General features: G+C 39.9%; 1 protein-coding gene across 1 annotated transcript in view; it reads left to right on the top strand.

The window, feature by feature from the left end:
* Positions 1 to 18,958, top strand: part of ADARB2 (adenosine deaminase RNA specific B2 (inactive)) — a 309,589-nt gene that overhangs the window by 142,339 nt on the left and 148,292 nt on the right. Inside the window, exon 3 of the mRNA XM_064285079.1 lies at positions 1,984 to 2,098. Within this exon, the coding sequence (XP_064141149.1) occupies positions 1,984 to 2,098 (115 nt within the window). The remainder of the gene's footprint in view (positions 1 to 1,983; positions 2,099 to 18,958) is intronic.

The raw sequence follows: 18,958 nt of genomic DNA, 5'->3' as shown, positions 1-18,958 counted from the left end.
TAATAATAATAATCCATAATGAACAATTTTTAAATTTAAACAGACTTGTAGTTTTTTTTTTACTATGACAAAATCTAAAACTGCTCTAAAAAATAAAGTGTGTTAGAAACATGCTGTGGCTCTGTGCTAGTACCTGGAGGTCACAGTTTCCAGGGAGGGAGTGCTGAGCTGGGGAGCCCTCAACAACACACAGGAGCCTTGCACAGTTCTTCCTAAATAGTTGGCCCTCCACCCACTCCAACTGGAAGAGCTTAAGTGATTACGGAAGGGAGAGTAATACTTGTTCTTTACACCCACCTGAGGAAAGCCTAATTGTATGACATTTATTATTTGCGGGGTTTTCCCTAGTTATTTACAGCACGGCTTAAAAGCTAACGAGCGCTTGCCGTCCCAGCCAGAGCAGCGTATGGGACAGGCTGCGAACCCTCAGAGCGCCCGGCTGTGCTGTCCCTGCATTTGTTATTGCTGACGGGAGAGGTAAAAAGGCGACTTGACTATTTTTGTGGCAGATGGTTTTATTTTCAGGAGGCAGGTTTGCTTTCATAAATTTGGGTGCTCATTTGTTCATGAAAGTGTTTTATTGCTTACAAATGGGATTGTAAAACACTATATTTATCTGAGAACTGTTTGTGTATTTATCAGTGGTGATGTCTACACAATATCAAAACATGCCCACCTAAAAAGTGGAAATCCACTCCGTCACACAAAGTACTGTCTGCACCAGCTATGGATAAGCTGATGTTTTGTTTTGCCTACATACTATTTAGCCAATGGCTACAGGTACAGAAGGGACTGGGGGAAATAACAATAACAACAATAAAAATAACTACAGTTTTTGAGCACTTCCTAAGCATTTAAAATGCATTAATTTATTTCTCACAAAAACATTGTCAGATAGAAACTAAGAAGACTGGTTTAGAAAGTAGGAAAATGGGGGCTTAGAGGCTTTGAGTAACTTACACAAGCTATTAAGTCGCAGAACTGGGATTTAAATCCAGCTTCTCCAACTGCAAAGCTTAGGATCACCACCATCCACCCTGTCTTCTAATAAAAGGGTACAAAGTGGTACCATATACAGGAAAAGGGCAAAATCTCAGCTGTGAAACTAGAAGAGAATTGCTAAAGCACATGAATAAAAAAAAAAAAAACACATGGATAGAATGACTAAATCCTCTTTGCTTGTTTTTAATAATTGGTTGCTTTAATAGAGGGAGTGATGGAGTCCTTTTAGGGAAACTGAACAACTAGGATATATTAACGTGCTGTGTTTTCCAGTATAAGGTGTGTGCATGTGAGTATGTGTGCAAGTGTGTGTGTGAGACAGTGTGTGAATGTGTGTGAGAGTGTGTGAGTGTATATGTGTGTGTGTGTGTGTGTGTGTGTGTGTCAGAGACAGAGAGCTTGTACCAGCAGAAAGGTGAGGAGGAGGAGGCTGTCTCATGAGCAGCAGGGGCACTGGGCCAGGAGAGGACCCTGAGATGTGTGGAGTGTTTAGCTATTGCAACACTGAGCCCCACAAATTGTCCAATGTGTGCAGGTCCCCCCTCTCTCCAGGATTCTATCAAAGGCGTTCTCCGTGATCGAAGCCTCAGAACTCGCTGTCAGAAAAAGAGGAAGAGAGAGAGATAGTGGAAATCCTTTCTGTGGAAAGTTATCTGCCGTAGCACTGATCAGGCTATTTGCCAAAGGGCAAAACTGGAGGTTAATCCCTCAGAATCAAGCCTCCCAATCAATGTAAAATAATGTTTCATTCTTCCCGAGGCTGTGGGCAAGAAGGAGATGAATACTGACAGCAGGGTGTGCTATGCTGTAGGGAACCCTGAAGAGGGGTCCATCTCCCTTGCTGGGAACTGCTGCCCAGCCTGCAGACCACGCTCCCCCCACCAGTGGGAACCTGCTCTGAGTAGGTACAGGGGTGGGAGCCAGTTGTCCCTTCTCTAATTCCGCACAGCAAGTCAGAGTCCTAGTCTTTGTGTCTTTCAGGAATTCGCCGACTCAGTGTACCAGCTGGTCACACAGAAGTTCCAAGAGTTGACAGTCAACTTGACTTCCACACACGCCCGCCACAAAGCCCTGGCAGGAATCGTCATGACCAAAGGTAATCTGCCTCTCCTTTTTCCTGTAGGAGTTTTAATCTGCAAGGAAAGGAGATTAGTGTTTGCCTTATCATGGAAATGCGGGGATTCTCTCTTCCACACAAAAATATTAAAAAATTTTAAAGTAGAATACAGAGAGACAAGTGACAAATGTGTATTACCAGCAAATATATATATATATATATATAGACAATGGTCATATTATTATGCATTTTAAAAACCGTCTCCACATAGGTGTCTCACTGCTTCCATGATGAAAGCTGAAATAAGCACCTGACTGGTCTCCTTCCTGTTAGGTGTTTTTTTCCCACACCTCAATCTCAAGGAGAATGTACAGTGTTGGTATTTTTAAAAACTGGAATCCAAGGTTAGACAAGGCCACCAAATAAGTCACTTCAGATTGATAGGCGAGATCAAATTTCCTACCTTTTCACTGTCACCACCAATACAGGCTAATACCTGGGGCTTTTGATTCTGTCATCTTCAAAAGTGAGCGTGTTCACCCTCCCAGCTGCTGTGCCTAAGGAACCAGGGAGTCGGAGCAGACTTCAACAAGTAGATGACCATGTTGGGGAAATGACCTTTCTGAGGGGACTTTTATTGTCAAAGTATCTAATCCCCGTGGGCCAAATTGCATTTCTGAGCTTGCTCCAGCGGACATCACTTACTCAATGGGAGCTGCTCTGCCCAAGGCTGGTTTGGGGGACAGTTTGGAGAACCCTGTTCCAGCTCTTCTTGTAGAGGCTGTCCCTTCACATTCCTTTTCTAAGCCACAACAGGCCCCTCCTGGTCCTTCTGCCACCCTGCTCTTCCTGCCTGTGGCCCTGTCCTTTTAATTGCTTGTCTTCCTTGTCATTCTTTTTGTTTTACCTCTTCTCTGTCATCCTCTTCTCTTACTTTACCCTGTCCCCACATTGGTTTCCTCTGCCACAGAAAGTCCATCCTATCCAGAGAATCTAATTAGCCTGAAAGTCCTAAGTTCCCTTCCACTGGAGGTATAAGCCACCCCGTGAATTCTACGACTGTCAAGAGTCTCCTTGCCCACTCCACAAGATGAACTTGTGTTCAAACTTGAAGTCTGAAGATAACCCAGCTCCAGACATGCACAGTGGTCAAGTTCCATTCTAGGAGGGAAGAGTCATAGAGCCACGAAGGAAGCAGTCAATACCATGATCAAGGTGGTGGCCACTTTAATAAAAACTGGTTGGGAGAAGATGACAGTTGAGTTTAAGCAGTCAATTTTGGTAAAAGCATCTAAGTACTAAAAAAAAAAAAAAGTACTAAGCTATTAATAATAATTTACCAGGAGGTTATTTGAATTTGAGTGTTTCTATTCCCAAAGTTTTGCATGAGTTTGTAGTGATGTAGTGTTGTGGTTGTTGTTGTTAGGTGCCATTGGATCAGTTCCAACTCATAGCAACCCTATGTACCACAGAACAAAACACTGCCCAGTCCTGCGCCATCCTTACAATCGTTGTTATGCTTGAGCCCATTGTTGCAGCCAGTGTGTCAATCCATCTTGTTGAGGGTCTTCCTCTTTTCAGTGATGTAGTAGAGAATGATTATTATAAAAATAATCAACTCTTGGGTTAGGTTTCACAACCACACGTAAACACACACAGACATTCACACATTCACAGATGCACAGTTTGCTGTCTAGGTGTAGACAAAGGCTACAACTTGCAAAAACAGCATTTACCTGTTGTCCAAAAATGTGTATATTAAAAAATCAATGATTGGCATATTTTTCTGCCATTATACTCCTCCTAGGGGACTTCTCTAATATTGTCAAATGCAAGAAGGTTGAAGTAGGTGCAGAAATACTTAGGGCACTACCTTATTTTCAGCACGAGGTCATATTACTTAACATTTCTTTTTTGGTATTTTGATAAAGTGGAAATATAAGTGCCTACCTCAAGTATTATATGGTGAGTAAGTTAAAGTATATTAAAGTCTTTCAAAGGTAAAAATTATAAGTATAATTTTCTAAGAGTAATTCAGTTCTGTTGATGATACCATTGTATTTGGTGCTCTGCATGCTACCTAAACCATTTTAATATATTTGATAATATTTGCCTCTTTGTAGATAATGGGCTCTTGTTAGGTGCCTTCAAGTTGGTTCCAACTCATAGCAACCCCAGGTACAACAGAACAAAACACTACTCAGTCCTGTGCCATCCTCGCAATCGTTGTTATGCTTGTCGCACCCACTGTGTCAGTTCATCTCCTTGAGGGTCTTCCTCTTTTTTGCTGACTCTCTACTTTACTAAGCATGATGCCTTTCTCCAGGGACTGATCCCTCCTGATAACACGTCCAAAGTATGTGAGACATAGTCTCGCCATCCTTGCTTCTAAGGATCATTCTGATTGTACTTCTTCCAAGACAGATTTGTTTGTTCTTTTGGCAGTCCATAGTATGTTCAATATTCTTCTTCAACACCACAACTCAAAGGGGTCAATTCTTGGTCTTCATTATTCATTGTCCAGCTTTCACATGCATAAGAGGCAATTGAAAATATCATGGTTTGAGCCAGGTGCACTTTAGTCTTCAAGGTGACGTCTTTGCTTCTTAACACTAAAGGAGTCTTCCACAGCAGATTTGCCAAATGCAATGTCTCATTTGATTTCTTGACTGCTGCTTCCACGAATATTGATTGTGGATCCAAGTAAAATGAAATCCTGACAATTTCAATCTTTTCTCCATTTATCATAATGTTGCTTATTGGTTCAGGTGCGAGGATTTTTGTTTTCTTTATGTTGATGTATAATCCGTCCTGAAGGCTGTGGTCTCTGATCTTCATTAGTAAGTGCTTCAAGTCCTCTTTACTTTCAGCGAGCAAGGTTGTGTCATCCATATAACACAGGTTGTTAATGAGTCTTCCTCCAATCCTGATGCCCCATTTTTCTTCATACAGTCCAGCTTCTCAGATTATTTGCTCAGCATACAGATTGAATAGATATGGTGAAAAGATACAACCCTGACGCACACCTTTCTTGACTTTAAACCACGCAGTATCCCCTAGTTCTGCTTGAACAACTACCTCTTTATCTATTTACAGGTTCCTCATGAGCACAATTAAGTGTTCTGGAGTTCCCATTCTTCACACTATTATCCATAATTTGTTATGATCCACACAGTCAAATGCCTTTGCATAGTCAATAAAACACGGGTGAACATCCTTCTGGTATTCTCTGCTTTCAGCCAAGATGCATCTGACATCCCTCATTCCACGTCCTCTTCTGAATCAGGCTTGAATTTCTGGCAGATCCCTGTTGATGTGTTGCTGCAGCCACTTTTGAATGATCTTCAACAAAATTTTACTTGTGTGTAATATTAACGATATTGTTCAATAATTTCTGCATTCAGTCAGATCACCTTTCTTTGGAATAGGCACAAATATGGATCTCTTCCAGTTGGTTGGCCAGGTAGCTGTCTTCCAAATTTCTTGGCATAGACGAGTGAGCACTTCTAGCACTGCATCTATTTGTTGAAACATCTCAATAGGCATTGTGGCAGTTCCTGGAGCCTTGTTTTTCTCCATTGCTTTCAGTGCAGCTTGGACCTCTTCTTTCAGTACCATCAGTTCCTGATCATATGCTACCTCCTGAGATGGTTGAATGTCAATGAATTCTTTTTGGTTCAGTGACTCTGTGTATTCCTTCCAACGTCTTTTGATGCTTCCTGTGTCATTTAATATTTTCCCCGTAGAATCCTTCAATATTGCAGCTCTAATCTTGAATTTTTTCTTTAGTTCTTTCATCTTAGAGATGCTGAGCATGTTCTTCCCTTTTGATTTTCTAACTTCAGGTCTTTGCACATGTCATTATAATACTTTACTTTGTCTTCTGGAGCCATCCTTTCAACTCCTCTGTTCAGTTCTTTTACTTTATCCTTTCTTCCATTTGCTTTAGCTACTTGACGTTCAAGAGCAAGTTTCAGAGTCTCCTCTGACATCCGTTTAGGTCTTTTTTTCTTTCCTTTCTCTTTAGTGACCTCTTGCTGTCTTCATGTATAATGACCTTGATGTCATTCCACAACTCATCTGGTCTTTGGTTATTAATATTCAACACTTATACCTCAAATCTATCCTTGAGGTATAAATAATAAAATAGTATAAATTTAGGGCTAAGAGTTAACCTCAGCCAAGGTCATAACCATTGGATGTAGCCATTCATTTACCAGTCAGCAGCAGCCACTAACTGGATGCATCTATTCACAGGGCACTGTTCTACAAGCATAAGGGGATACAGAGAGAAGACATAGGTCCTCCCGTTCAAGGCGTAACAATCTAGTTAAGAAAACAATGAGAAGTGATACTGTTCAGTGGTTAAGAGTGTGGATACTAGTATCAGACTGCCTAAGCTAGAATCCCAGCTCTAATTCCAAGTAGCTATGTGAACTTGGGAGCTCCGGTGGCACAAGTTATGAGCTCAGCTGCTAAACAAAACGTTGGCAGTTCGAACCCGCCAGCCACTCTTTGGAAACCCTGTGGAGCAGTTCTACTCTGTCCTATAGGGTCGCTATGAGTTAGAATTGACTTGATGGCTATGGGATTTCTTTCTTTCTTTCTTTCTTATGATATGTGAACTTGGGCCAGTTAGGACTCAGTTTTCCCACTTTAAAATGGGGATAATAGTAATACATATTGAATAGAGTTGTTTGGAAGATTAAATGTGTTAACGTATATGAGACAGAAAGATACCTGTTGTTAGCTGCTGTCAAGTCGGCCCTGACTCATGGTGACCCCATGCACAAGGGGGTCACCACGTGGTTCATAGGGTTTTCATGGGCTAATTTTCAGAAGTGGACCACCGGGCCTCCCTTTCTGATACATCTAAGTTTCGAAGCGCCACTGAAACCTGTTCAGCATCATAGCAATCCTCAAACCTCCGCTGACAGACAGGTGGCGGCTGTGCCTGAGGTGCATCAGCCAGAAAGTGAACCGGCTTCTCCTGCATGGAAGGCGAGAATTCTACCACTGAACCACCACTGCCCTCAGAAAGATAACTAACCTGTAATAATATCATCATCAGTGTTAGTTATTATCAATAATAAAAAAAAAATAGCACTCATTTATTATATAAATATATACATGTATATATATATAGGGTTGCTATGAGTTGGAATCAACTCAGTGACAATGGGTTTTTACGACTTATATGTATATATTTACTGAATACCTGCTATGTGCCCGAGACTATTTTAGGTACTGGGAATACAGCAGAGAACAAAATAGACCACGTCCTTGCCCTAATGAATCTTATATTCTAATGGGGGAAGGGGTCATAAAGAATAATTTAAATCGAATATTAAAAAAAAACTATAAAAGAATTACACAATGTTCTAAGATCACAAAGCAAAACTTTGGTAAACTTAAAAATTTGGGGTGTCACATAGATTTTTTTGCCACAGATTACAGTATAATTTAGTTTAAATTAACTTATTGGTCTGTCCCATGTCTTGAAAGGAAAGAAAGAAAAGAGAGAGGGAGCGAAGGAAGGGAGAAGAAAGGAAAGAAGGGAAAGAAAGGCAACAACCACTGTTTCTTCTTTACTGTGTGATACGTTTTCAATCCCAAAATCTAAGTTAGTATGATTTGGTGAGTAGTTCTCAACATTCCCAGATCTGGAGTGGTAATTGTCCAGTATGTTCCCACTTTCCCGGTAAACCTAATTCTGGGAAGGCTTAGAAGCTACTCTCAGACTTCTCTTAGAAAACCATAGTGTTTTGCAAAATCTGAGGAAATTTTACTTAAAAATTGCCAGTGAATATGCTGTTTGATGTGCAGGCAGTTTATTTATATGCCTAAGAAACTCTGAGAGGAAGTGGTATGTCTTATTCAAGCTGCTGTATATATCACAAAGTTATAAAATTAATTTTATTTTCAAGTAGAACATGACTCAGTTTGCCCTCCCCCATTTTTAGGTGGGATGCCAATTCATTCACATCAATGAGCCTATAACCCACTGTCGTCGAGTCTATAGAATGTTCTTTTCGTTTATGGACCTAAGACTATTTTGTAATCATTATGAAAAATATGATAGCAAAAATATATAATTTTTTGCTGTAAATAGTGAATCTTTATCATATTTGCTAAATTACATAGTCTCTCATTTATAGTAGCTGTAAAAGGGATCCCACTTCCTTTCCAGAGAAATCCTTTCTGGAGCCACCAGTGTGGCTCTGCACAGCTGCCATCTTGACATTGTTGCGGTACTTCTCGGTAGATCCACTCTCTCCAGGATCTGTGTCTCTTTCTTGCTTTATTCCCCTTGTTAGATAGAGTGCATCCACAAGTAACATCTTTTTAAAATGTATATGGGAGATAAACTTTGTGAATATTTGCATATCTCAGAACGTTTTTATTTGGTTCTCGCACTACTTTAATAATTTGGCAAGGCAGAGAATTCTAAGCTTAAAATTACTTTTCCTTAATATTTTAAAAAGATTGTACAATTGTAGCTAAAGTTTCTGATGAGAAACATTACGTCAGACTGACATTTCTTTGCAGTGACAAGCCCCCCACCTCCTACCCAAGGAAGTATTCTTTTTGACATGGATGTTTTACAATCTCATAAAAATATGTTCGGATGTGAACCCTTCATCTACAAACCGTCACATATTTTACCTACTTGCCTGTGTATTTTTCCTTGGATTATTTATTTCCTAAATTCCTTCCCTTAAATACATTTTAGTCAAATTTTCAATATTCTGAATTAATCATCTTTTACCTTTTTTTTTATTTTTAGCTCTTTATCCTTTTGTTCTGTGTCTTTGGAAATTTTTTAATTTTGTCATATAGCTCTTTGATAACCTTTTTCTTAATTTTGGCAATCTGTTTTTATTATTCAAGACATCTCTCTTGTTCTAAGGTTCTTCTTTTCTTCAAGGGGTACTCTTCTTGTGTTATAGATGCTGTATCTTCTCAAAATTTTTTGAGGGTCTCATTAGCAATTTTTAAAGTTCTCAGTTCTCTGATTGTATGATTCCTCTGTGGTCAATGGTTTTCTTTATCTTCACTCTTTTTCTTTTATCCCGTTTATTAATTTTTGTTTGAATTCCCATATTTCTGAATTAAATAGTAGATTGATTATAATAAGCACTTGGCATGGATTTCCTCTGTGATTATGCAAGTTGGTCAGTTTTTCCAACAGGCTTCATGTGAATGGAAAGGCTGCCTGGGACTTCTGTTTCAATCAGCAGACACCCCTTTAGAATGGATGGGCAGGAGTTAGTCATTGGCAAGGGACCACCCCAAATGCCAAAATGAGAGAAGTTTACTCTGTGGGATAAACACTCCTTGAGACTCCCTGACTTTCCTCAAGGAAAGAAGCTTCCATTTCTTAGGGGTTCTCTCCAAGGGCTAAGAGAGTTCGCCAATGGAACCAGGAATATATTTTAAAATAATCTAAGGAACCTCCCTATTTCAGATCCACACCTCATGCCTGCCCTTCATGCCTGCCCTTCATGCTTGCTGATCCTGAGCCTACTGCCTTTTCTGGGTTCCACCTTGGAGATTGGTAGCTCTCACCATGATAGCTCATTTATGCTGGTATTTGGGACTTGGTTTCATCTTTTCCATTTCATTCATCCACATACTCTCATCTTCTTTCCATTTTCCAGGAAATAATGAAAAGCTATCAAGTCAACTCCTGATCACATCATAGTTATGGATTTATTCCTTTTTGGATTTTTTTTTAATCTTAATGGGGTCTGGAACAGGAAGAGAAACAAATGTGCTGTTTTGACTACCTTTGTAAACTAGAAGCCCAGACAATATTATTTAGCCAAGTTGTCAAACTATGGCTCTTTGTCTCCTTTTATTAAGAAAGTCTGCTGTTCCCATGAGCATGTGAAAATTAAAAGCGATGTTAATGATGTCTTCATTCAATATATAAATTTGTTTAATTTTGACAGCATTTTCACATACATTAATCAACTTGATTGCTATAACCCTGAGAAATGAGAAATGTAAGAATTTTTATTATCACTGTTAAGAAATATGAACCCAAATACCAAGAGATACAGTGACTTTCCAAAGCTAAGGATAGGGAGAGAGGCTGAGCTAAAATGGGCATTACTAATTTCTACCCTTTGGTGATCCAGGCCTCCTTGAGTGCAGTCATCAAAGCATGGTAATGAAGATGCATAACCTTTTACCTAAAATCGTTGTCCTAATTTTATTAAATAAATAACTAGAAAAAAGAAAAGAAAAACATCTCCTAGTGTATATTTTCAAAAGTTTACAGTTAAACTTTTCTTTTGCTAGTCTGGCACGCAAAACATATTCAAAGACTTTCATTTTTTTCTAATATTCTTCTCCTTTTAATCTCAAGTATAGCTTTAATCACGAATTTCTTGGATTTATAACCACCCTGCAAAAATACACACCTCTTGAAGACAAGGTGGGGAGGGCACCTTAGTAAAATCGAACTTTGTGAAAACTGCCTATAACAACTCCATTCAAGTGTCAGTCCTTCTGGGCAGAGTGAACAGGCCTGTCTCGTTAGAAAAAAATCTGTACGTGCCGATTTATTCAATAATGGAACGTCGAGAAGTTTTTTTCAAGTTTTGAAATGTGGAATGTGTTTTGCTGCATGTATTTTCCTCTGAGCCTAAAAGGACCACATGAGATAAGGAAATCTGTGTTTGCACTGCCCATGACATGTTTCTGGCTCGATTAAAGAATAAGGAGCCATGTCATTGTGTTGAGCAAGATAAAGCCAGTGTTCAAATACTATTTCCTATTTGGACTTGGTGAATCATGACAGTTTAAATACAGTTGAAACTGTTCTATTCATCATACAAAGGACATTTGTTCAAGTTGATCTTCACAGGGGCCTAGTAGAAGAAGACCAGTTAATACGACTATTACTCAAATTTACTCACTGTCATGAGTTGAATTTTGTCCCCCCAAAATAGCTGGGCCATGAGTCCCAGTATTGTGTGGTTGTCCACCATTTTATGATTTTCCTATGTGTTATAAATCATAATCTCTGCCTGTGGTTAAAAAGGATTAGGGTGGGATGTAACACCCTTTCTCAGGTCATATCTCTGATCCAATGTAAAGGTAGTTTCCCTGGGGTGTGGCCTACACTACCTTTTATATTACAAGAGATAAAAGGAAAGGGAAGCAGTCAGAGAGTTGGGGACCTGCTACTACCAAGAAAGCAGTGCCAGGAACAGAGTGCATCCTTTGGACCTGAGGTTCCTGCACTGAGATGCTTCCAGACTAAGGGAAGATTGATGACATGGACCTTCCTCCAGAACCGACAGAAAGAGAAAACCTTCCCCTGGAGCTGACACCCTGAATTTGGACTTGTAGCCTACTAGACAGTGAAAGAATAAATTTCTCTTTGTTAAAGCCATCCACTTGCAGCAATAGATGACCAAGACACTCACCAACTACTAAGGCCAAAGATGAAGAAATTGAAGAGTTTTACCAACTTCTGCAGTCTTAAATTGATCAAGTATGCAATCAAGATGCTTTGATAATTACTGGTGAATTGGCATGTGATAACTGGAAACAAAGGAGAAGGATCAGTAGTTGGAAAATATGGCCTTGGTGATAGAAACGACACCAGAGGTCGCATGTTAGAATTTTGCAAGACCAATGACTTGGTGTGGAATGACATCAAGCACATCACCATACATGAAGGTCATTGAAAACACAGGAAAGAAAGAAAAGGAAAAAAAAATAGATATCAAGAGATACTCTGAAACTTGTTCTTGAATGTAGAGTTGCTAAAGCAAATGGAAGAAGTGCTGAAGTAAAAGAGCTGAACAAAAGATTTCAAAGGGCAACCCGAAAAGACAAAGTATTATAATAAAATGTGCAAAGACCTGGAGCTGAAAACCAAAAACACGCTCAGCATTTCTCAAGCTGAAAGAACTTTATTAAAAATTCAAGCCTCCAGTTGCAATATTGAAGGAGTCTCTGGGAAAATATTGAATGGTGCAGGAAGCATCAAAAATAGAAGGAATATCAGAATGACTGTACCAAAAAGATTTGGTCAATGTTCAACCATTTCAGGAGGTAGCATATGGGCAAGAGCTGATGGTATTGAAGGAAGAATTCCAAGCTGCATTGAAAGCATTGGCAAAAAAACAAGGCTCCAGGAATTGATGGAATACAAATTGAGATGTTTCAACAAATGAGTGCAACCCTAGAAGCACTCACTCATCTATGCCAAGAAATTTGGAAGACACCTACCCATCCAACCAACTGGAAGAGATCTATATTTATGCCCATTCCAAAGAAAGGTGATCCAACAGAATGTGGAAATTATCAAACAACATCAGTAATATCACGTGCAGGTAAAATTTTACTGAAGATAAGGTAAAAAAGTTGCAGCGGTATGTCAGCAGGGAACTGCCAAAAATTCAAGCTGGATTCAGAAGAGGATGTGAAACTAGGGATATCATTGCTGATGTCTCATGAATCTTGGCTAAAAACAGAGAATACCAGAAAGATGTTTAAAAAAAAATGTTTTATTAACCATGCAAAGACATTCGACTGTGTGGATCCTAACAAATTATGCGTAACATTGCAAAGAATGAGAATTCCAGAACACTTAATTGTGCTCATGAGGAACCTGTACATAGATCAAGAGGCAGTTGTTTGAACAGAACATGGAGATACAGAGTGGTTTAAACTAAGGAAAAGGGTGCCTCAGGGTTATATCTTTCTATGATACTTATTCAATCTGTATGCCGAGAAAATAATCCAAGAATCTGGACTGTATAAAGAACACTACATCGGGATTTGGAGGAAGACTCATTAACAACCTTTGATGTGCAGAAATATGCAACAATGTGGCCTGCTGAAAGTGAAGAGGACTTGAAGCATTTACTGATGAAGATCAAAGACTACAGCCTTCAGTATGGATTACGCCTCAGCATAAAGGAAACAAAAATCCTCACAACTGGACCAATAAACAACATCACGATAAATGGAGAAAAGATTGACGTTGTAAAGGATTTCATTTTACTTGGATCCACAATCAGTGCCCCTAGAAGTAGCAGTCGTTGGACAAATCTGCTGCAAAAGACCTCTTTCAAGTGTTAAAAAGCAAAGATGTCACATTGAGGACTAAAGCACACTTGCCCCAAGCCATGGTATTTTCAGTGGTGTTAGAGATTGAATTGTGTCCCCCCAAAATATGTGTCAACTTAGCTAGGCTATGATTCTCAGTATTGAGTGGTTGTCCAACATTTTGTGATCTGATGTGATTATCCTATGTGTTGTAAATTCTAATCTCTATGATATTAATAAAGCAGGATTAGAGGCAGTTATGTTAATCAGGCAGGACTCAATCTACAGGATTAGGTTGTATCTTTAGTCAATCTTTTTTAAGATATGGAAGAGAATCATGCGAAGAGGAGAGGGACCTCCTAACCACTAGAAAAGAACCAGGAAGGGGTTGCATCCTTTGGAACCAGGGTCCCTGCACTGAGAAGCTCCTAGACCAGGAAAATATTGATGACAAGGACCTTCATCCAGAGCCAACAGAGAGAGAAAGCCTTCTCCTGGACCTGGAGCCCAGAATTCAGACTGCTAGCCTCCTAGACTGCGAGAAAATAAATTCTCTTTGTTAAAGCCATCCACTTCTGGTATATCTGTTATAGCAGCACTAGATAACAAAGAAAAAAATTGGTACCAGAAGAATAGGGTGCTGCTCTAACAGATACCTAAACTGTGGAGGCAGTTTTGAAACTAAATGGGTAGAGGCTGGAAGACTTTTAAAGTGTGTCATGGAAAAAGCCTAGATTGCCTTAAAGAGAATGTTGGTGGAATTATGAACATCGAAGACAATTCTGGCGAGGGCCCAGAAGGAAGTAAGGAGAGCTGTTACACTGGAGACAGCACAGACGGCAAGAAGCGGCAGCAGAGAAATGGCAGCAGCAGAATCAGGAGACACACAGAGAAAGAAAGCTGAATGCCTGGAGGAGTGGGGTAGCTCTTGGGCACTTATCAGTGGAGCTAGGCTTGCTAAACCGTGGAGCAAGAGAGCTGAGTACCTTCCGGCCAAGATTTACTGGCAGAGTGGGGTGTCTCCAGGCACTTATCAATAGAACTAAAGAGCTCTGGAACACTTCCCTGAGCAGGGCACACGCTGGGCCAGCCCAAGGGCCCTAGAGGTTTAGAGTCCAAGGAACCAGGAAGCAGAAGCTGAAGAGACGAGGAACACAGGAAACAGAGCAGCCTCAGTCTCAAAGGGTAGCACCCTGACCTCTGGAGTCTCAAAGGGTGAAGCCATGGCCTCTGGGGTTTCTAAGGGTGGGGCCACAGCCTCCTAGGTTTCAGAGAGTCAGATTTTCAGTAACTTGGTTCCAACATATGGGGCTGCCTCTCAAGAGTGCAAGCAGGACAGGGCCAGATCTGCTGCCCAAAACTGAGAGGCTGGGCTACCATGCCCAAGGGGAAGAATGGGGCCTGGCCAGGAGCAAAGTTGCCATCCGAGTGGGCCTGGAAGGCAGCTGAAGTTCAGGGCTAAGAAGCCTCCACCGAGAGTCCAGAGGGTGTGGCCAACACCCAGAGTCTGGAGGGCAGAGCCATTGCGTAAATGGTCTCAGAAAACAGGATTATTTTCAAGCCTTAAAACCTAATGTAATGTGTTCTGTTGACTTGCTTGGTGCCTGTCATCCCTTCTTTCCCTCCAATTTCTCCCCTTTGTAATGGAAATGCCTACTTTGTACCTGTTCCACCACTGTAGTTTGTTGTTGTTTTTTTTTATAATTTTTATTGCGCTTTTTAAAAATCAAGTCAGTCTCTCACACAAAAACTTATATACAACTTGCTACATATTCCCAATTACTCTCCAGCTAACGAGACAACCCGCTCTCTCCCTCCACTCTCTCTTTTTGTGTCCATTTCACCAGCTTCTAACCCCCCCTACCCTCTCATCTCACCTCCAGGCAGGAGATGCCAACATAGTCTCAAGGGTCCACCTGATCCCAGAAGCTCACTTCTCCCCAGCATCCCTCTCCAGCCCATTGTCCATTCCAATCCATGTCTGAAGATTTGGCTTCGGGAATGGTTCCTGTCCTGGCCCAACAGAAGGTCTGGGGCCCATGACCACCGGGGTCCTTCTAGCTTCAGTCAGACCATTAAGTGTGGTCTTTTTATGAGAATTTGGGGTCTGTATCCCATGCTGTCCTGCTCCCTCAGGGGTTCTCTGTTGTGTTCCCTGTCAGGGCTGTCATCGGTTGTAGCCCGGCACCATCTAGTTCTTCTGGTCTCAGGATGATGTAGTCTCTGATTCATGTGGCCCTTTCTGTCTCTTGGGCTCGTAATTACCTTGCGTCCTTGGTGTTCGTTCTCCTTTGATCCAGGTGGGTTGAGACCCATTGATGCATCTTAGGTGGTTGCTTGCTAGCATTTAAGACCCCAGATGCCACTCTTCAAAGTGGGATGCAGAATGTTTTGTTAATAGATTTTATTATGCCAATTGACTTAGATGTCCCCTGAAACCATGGTCCCCAGACCCCTGCCCCTGCTACGTTGGCCTTCAAAGCAGTTTATCCAGGAAACTTCTTTGCTTTTGGTTTAGTCCAGTTGTGCTGACCTCCCCTGTATTGTGTGTTGTATTTCCCTTCACCTAAAGTGGTTCTTAACCCAGTGCCGTCAAGTCAATTCTAACTCATAGCAGCCCTATCTACTATCTAATTAGTGAATACCTCTCTCCCACCCTCTCTCCCTCCCACCTCTCGTAACCGCAAAAGAATGTTTTCTTCTCAGTTTAAACTGTTTCTCAAGTTCTCATAATAGCGGTCTTATACAATATTTGTCCTTTTGCAACTGACTAATTTCACACAGCATAATGCCTTCCAGGTTCCTCCATGTTATGAAACGTTTCACAGATTCCTCACTGTTCTTTATGGATGCATAGTATTCCATTGTGTGAATATACCATAATTTATTTATCCATTAATCCTTTGATGGGCACCTTGGTTGCTTCCATCTTTTTGCTATTGTAAACAGAGCTGCAATAAACATGGGTGTGCATGTATCTGTTTGTGTAAAGGCTCTTATTTCTCTACGATATATTCCAAGGAGTGGGATTGCTAGATCGTATGGTAGTTCTATTTCTAGCTTTTTAAGGAAGCGCCAAATCGATTTCCAAAGTGGTTGTAACATTTTACATTCCCACCAGCAGTGTAGAAGTGTTCCAACCTTTCCACAGCCTCTCCAACATTTATTATTTTGTGGTTTTTGGATTAATTATTTTTTTGTTGTTATTGGAGTGAGATGAAATCTCGTTGTAGTTTTGATCTCCATTTCTATAATGCCTAATGATCATGAACATTTCCTCATGTATCTGTTAGCTACCTGAATGTCTTCTTTAGTGACGTGTCTATTCATATCTTTTGCCCATTTTTAAATTGGGTTATTTGTCTTTTTGTAGATGAGTTTTTGCAGTATCATGTAGACTTTAGAGATCAGGTGCTGATTGGAAATGTCAGACCTAAAAACTTTTTCCCAGTCTGTAGGTAGTCTTTTTACACTTTGATGAAGTCTTTTGATGAGCATAGGCATTTGATTCTTAGGAGCTCCCGGTTATCTAGTATTTCTTCTGCATTCTTTATAATGTTTTCTATACTGTTTATGCCATATATTAGGGCTCCTAATGTTGTCTCTATTTTTTCTTCCATGATCTTTATCATTTTAGATTTTATATTTAGGTCTTTGATCCACTTTGAGCTCATTTTTGTGCATGAAGTGAGGTATGGGTCTTGTTTCATTTTTTTGCAAATGGATATCCAGTTATGCCAGCACCATTTGTTAAAAAGACTGTCTTTTCCCCATTTAGCTGTTTTGGGGCCTTTGTCAAATACCAAATGCTCATATGTGGATGGATTTATGTCTGGATTCTCAATTCTGTTCCATTGGTATGTATCTATTGTTGTACCAGTACCAGCTGTTTTGATTACTGTGGCGGTATAATAGGTTCTAAAATCAGGTAAAGTAAGGCCTCCCACTTTGTTCTTCTTTTTCAGTAATGCCTTATTTATCCAGGGCCTTTTTCCCTTCCATATGGAGTTGGTGATTTGTTTCTCCATCTCATTAAAGAATGTCGTTGGGATTTGGATTGGAATTGCATTGAATGTATAGATCGCTTTGGTAGAATAGACATTTTTATAAAGTTAAGTCTTCCTACTCATGAGCAAGGTACGTTTTTCCACTTAGGTCTCTTTTGATTTCTTGCAGAAGTGTATTGTAGTTTTCTTTGTATAAGTCTTTTACATCTCTGGTAAGATTTATTCCTAAGTATTTTATCTTCTTGGGGGCTACTGTAAATGGCATTGATTTGGTGATTTCCTCTTCGATGTTTTTTTTGTTGGTGTAGAGGAATCCAAATGATTTTTGTATGTTTATCTTGTATCCCAGTACTCTGCTGATCTAGCCTAATTGCTCTGGCTAGGACCTCCAGCACAATGTTGAATAAGAGCGGTGATAAAGGGCATCCTTCTTTGGTCCCTGATCTCAATGGGAATGCTTTCAGGGTCTCTCCATTTAGGGTGATGTTGGCCATTGGCTTCGTATAAATGCCCTTTATTATGTTGAGGAATTTTCCTTCTATTCCTATTTTGCTGAGACTTTTTATCATGAATGGGTGTTGAACTTTGTCAAATCCCTTTTCTGTATCAATTGATAAAATCATGTGATTCTTGTCTTTTGTTTTATTTATGTGGTGGATTACATTAATTGTTTTTCTAATGTTGAACCATCCCTGCATACCTGGTATGAATCCCACTTGGTCATGGTGAATTATTTTTTTGATATTTTGTTGAATTCTATTGGCTAGAATTTTGTTGATGATTTTTGCATCTACATTCATGACGGACATAGGTCTATAATTTTCTTTTCTTGTGGTGCCTTTACCTCATTTTGGTATCAGGGATATGGTGGCTTCATAGAATGTTTTGGGGAGTTTTTCGTCCTTTTCTATGCTCTGAAATACTTTAGTAGTGGTGTTAACTCTTCTCTGAAAGTTTGGTGGAACTCTGCAGTGAAGCCCTCCGGACCAGGGAGTTTTTTGATTACCTTTTCAATCTCTTCTTTTGTTATGGGTCTATTTAGTTGTTCTACTTGTTTGTGTTAGTTTAGGTAGGTAGTGTGTTTCTAGGAATTCATCCATTTCTTCTAGGTTTTCAAATTTGTTAGAGTACAATTTCTCATAGCAATCTGATATGATTCTTTTAATTTTAGTTGGGTCTGTTGTAATATCGCCCATCTCATTTCTTATTCAGGTTATTTGCTTCCTCTCCTGTTTTTCTATTGTCATTTTGGCCAGTGGTTTATCAATTTTGTTGATTTTTTCCAAGAACCAGCTTTTGGTCTTGTTAATTCTTTCAATTGTTTTTCTGTTTTCTATTTCATTTAGTTCTGCTCTAATTTTTATTATTTGTTTTCTTCTGGCACCTGTGGGTTTCTTTTGTTGCTCTCTTTCTATTTGCTCAAGTTGTAAGGATAATTCTTTGCTTTTGGCCCTTTCTTCTTTTTGGATGTGTGCATTTATTGCTATAAATCGGGCTCTGAGCACCACTTTTGCTGTGTCCCAAAGGTTCTGATAGGAAGTGTTTTTATTCTCATTGGATTTTATGAATTTCTTTATTCCATCCTTAATGTCTTCTATAATCCAGTCTTTCTTGAGCAGGGTATTGGTCAGTTTCCAAGTGTTTGATTTCTTTTCCCTGCTTCTCCTGTTATTGATTTCTACTTTCATGGCATTATAGTCAGAGAAGATGCTTTGTAATATTTCAATGTTTTGGGTTCTGCTAAGTCTTGCTTTATGACCTAATACGTGGTCTATTCTAGAGAATGTTCCATGTGCACTAGAAAAGAAAGTATACTTGT

The sequence above is a fragment of the Loxodonta africana genome, chromosome 4 (assembly GCF_030014295.1).
Source record: "Loxodonta africana isolate mLoxAfr1 chromosome 4, mLoxAfr1.hap2, whole genome shotgun sequence".
In the NCBI taxonomy this organism is placed as follows: domain Eukaryota; kingdom Metazoa; phylum Chordata; class Mammalia; order Proboscidea; family Elephantidae; genus Loxodonta; species Loxodonta africana.
The sequence above is the reverse complement of the archived record's forward strand: the minus strand, read 5'-3'. Positions and strand labels throughout refer to the sequence as shown.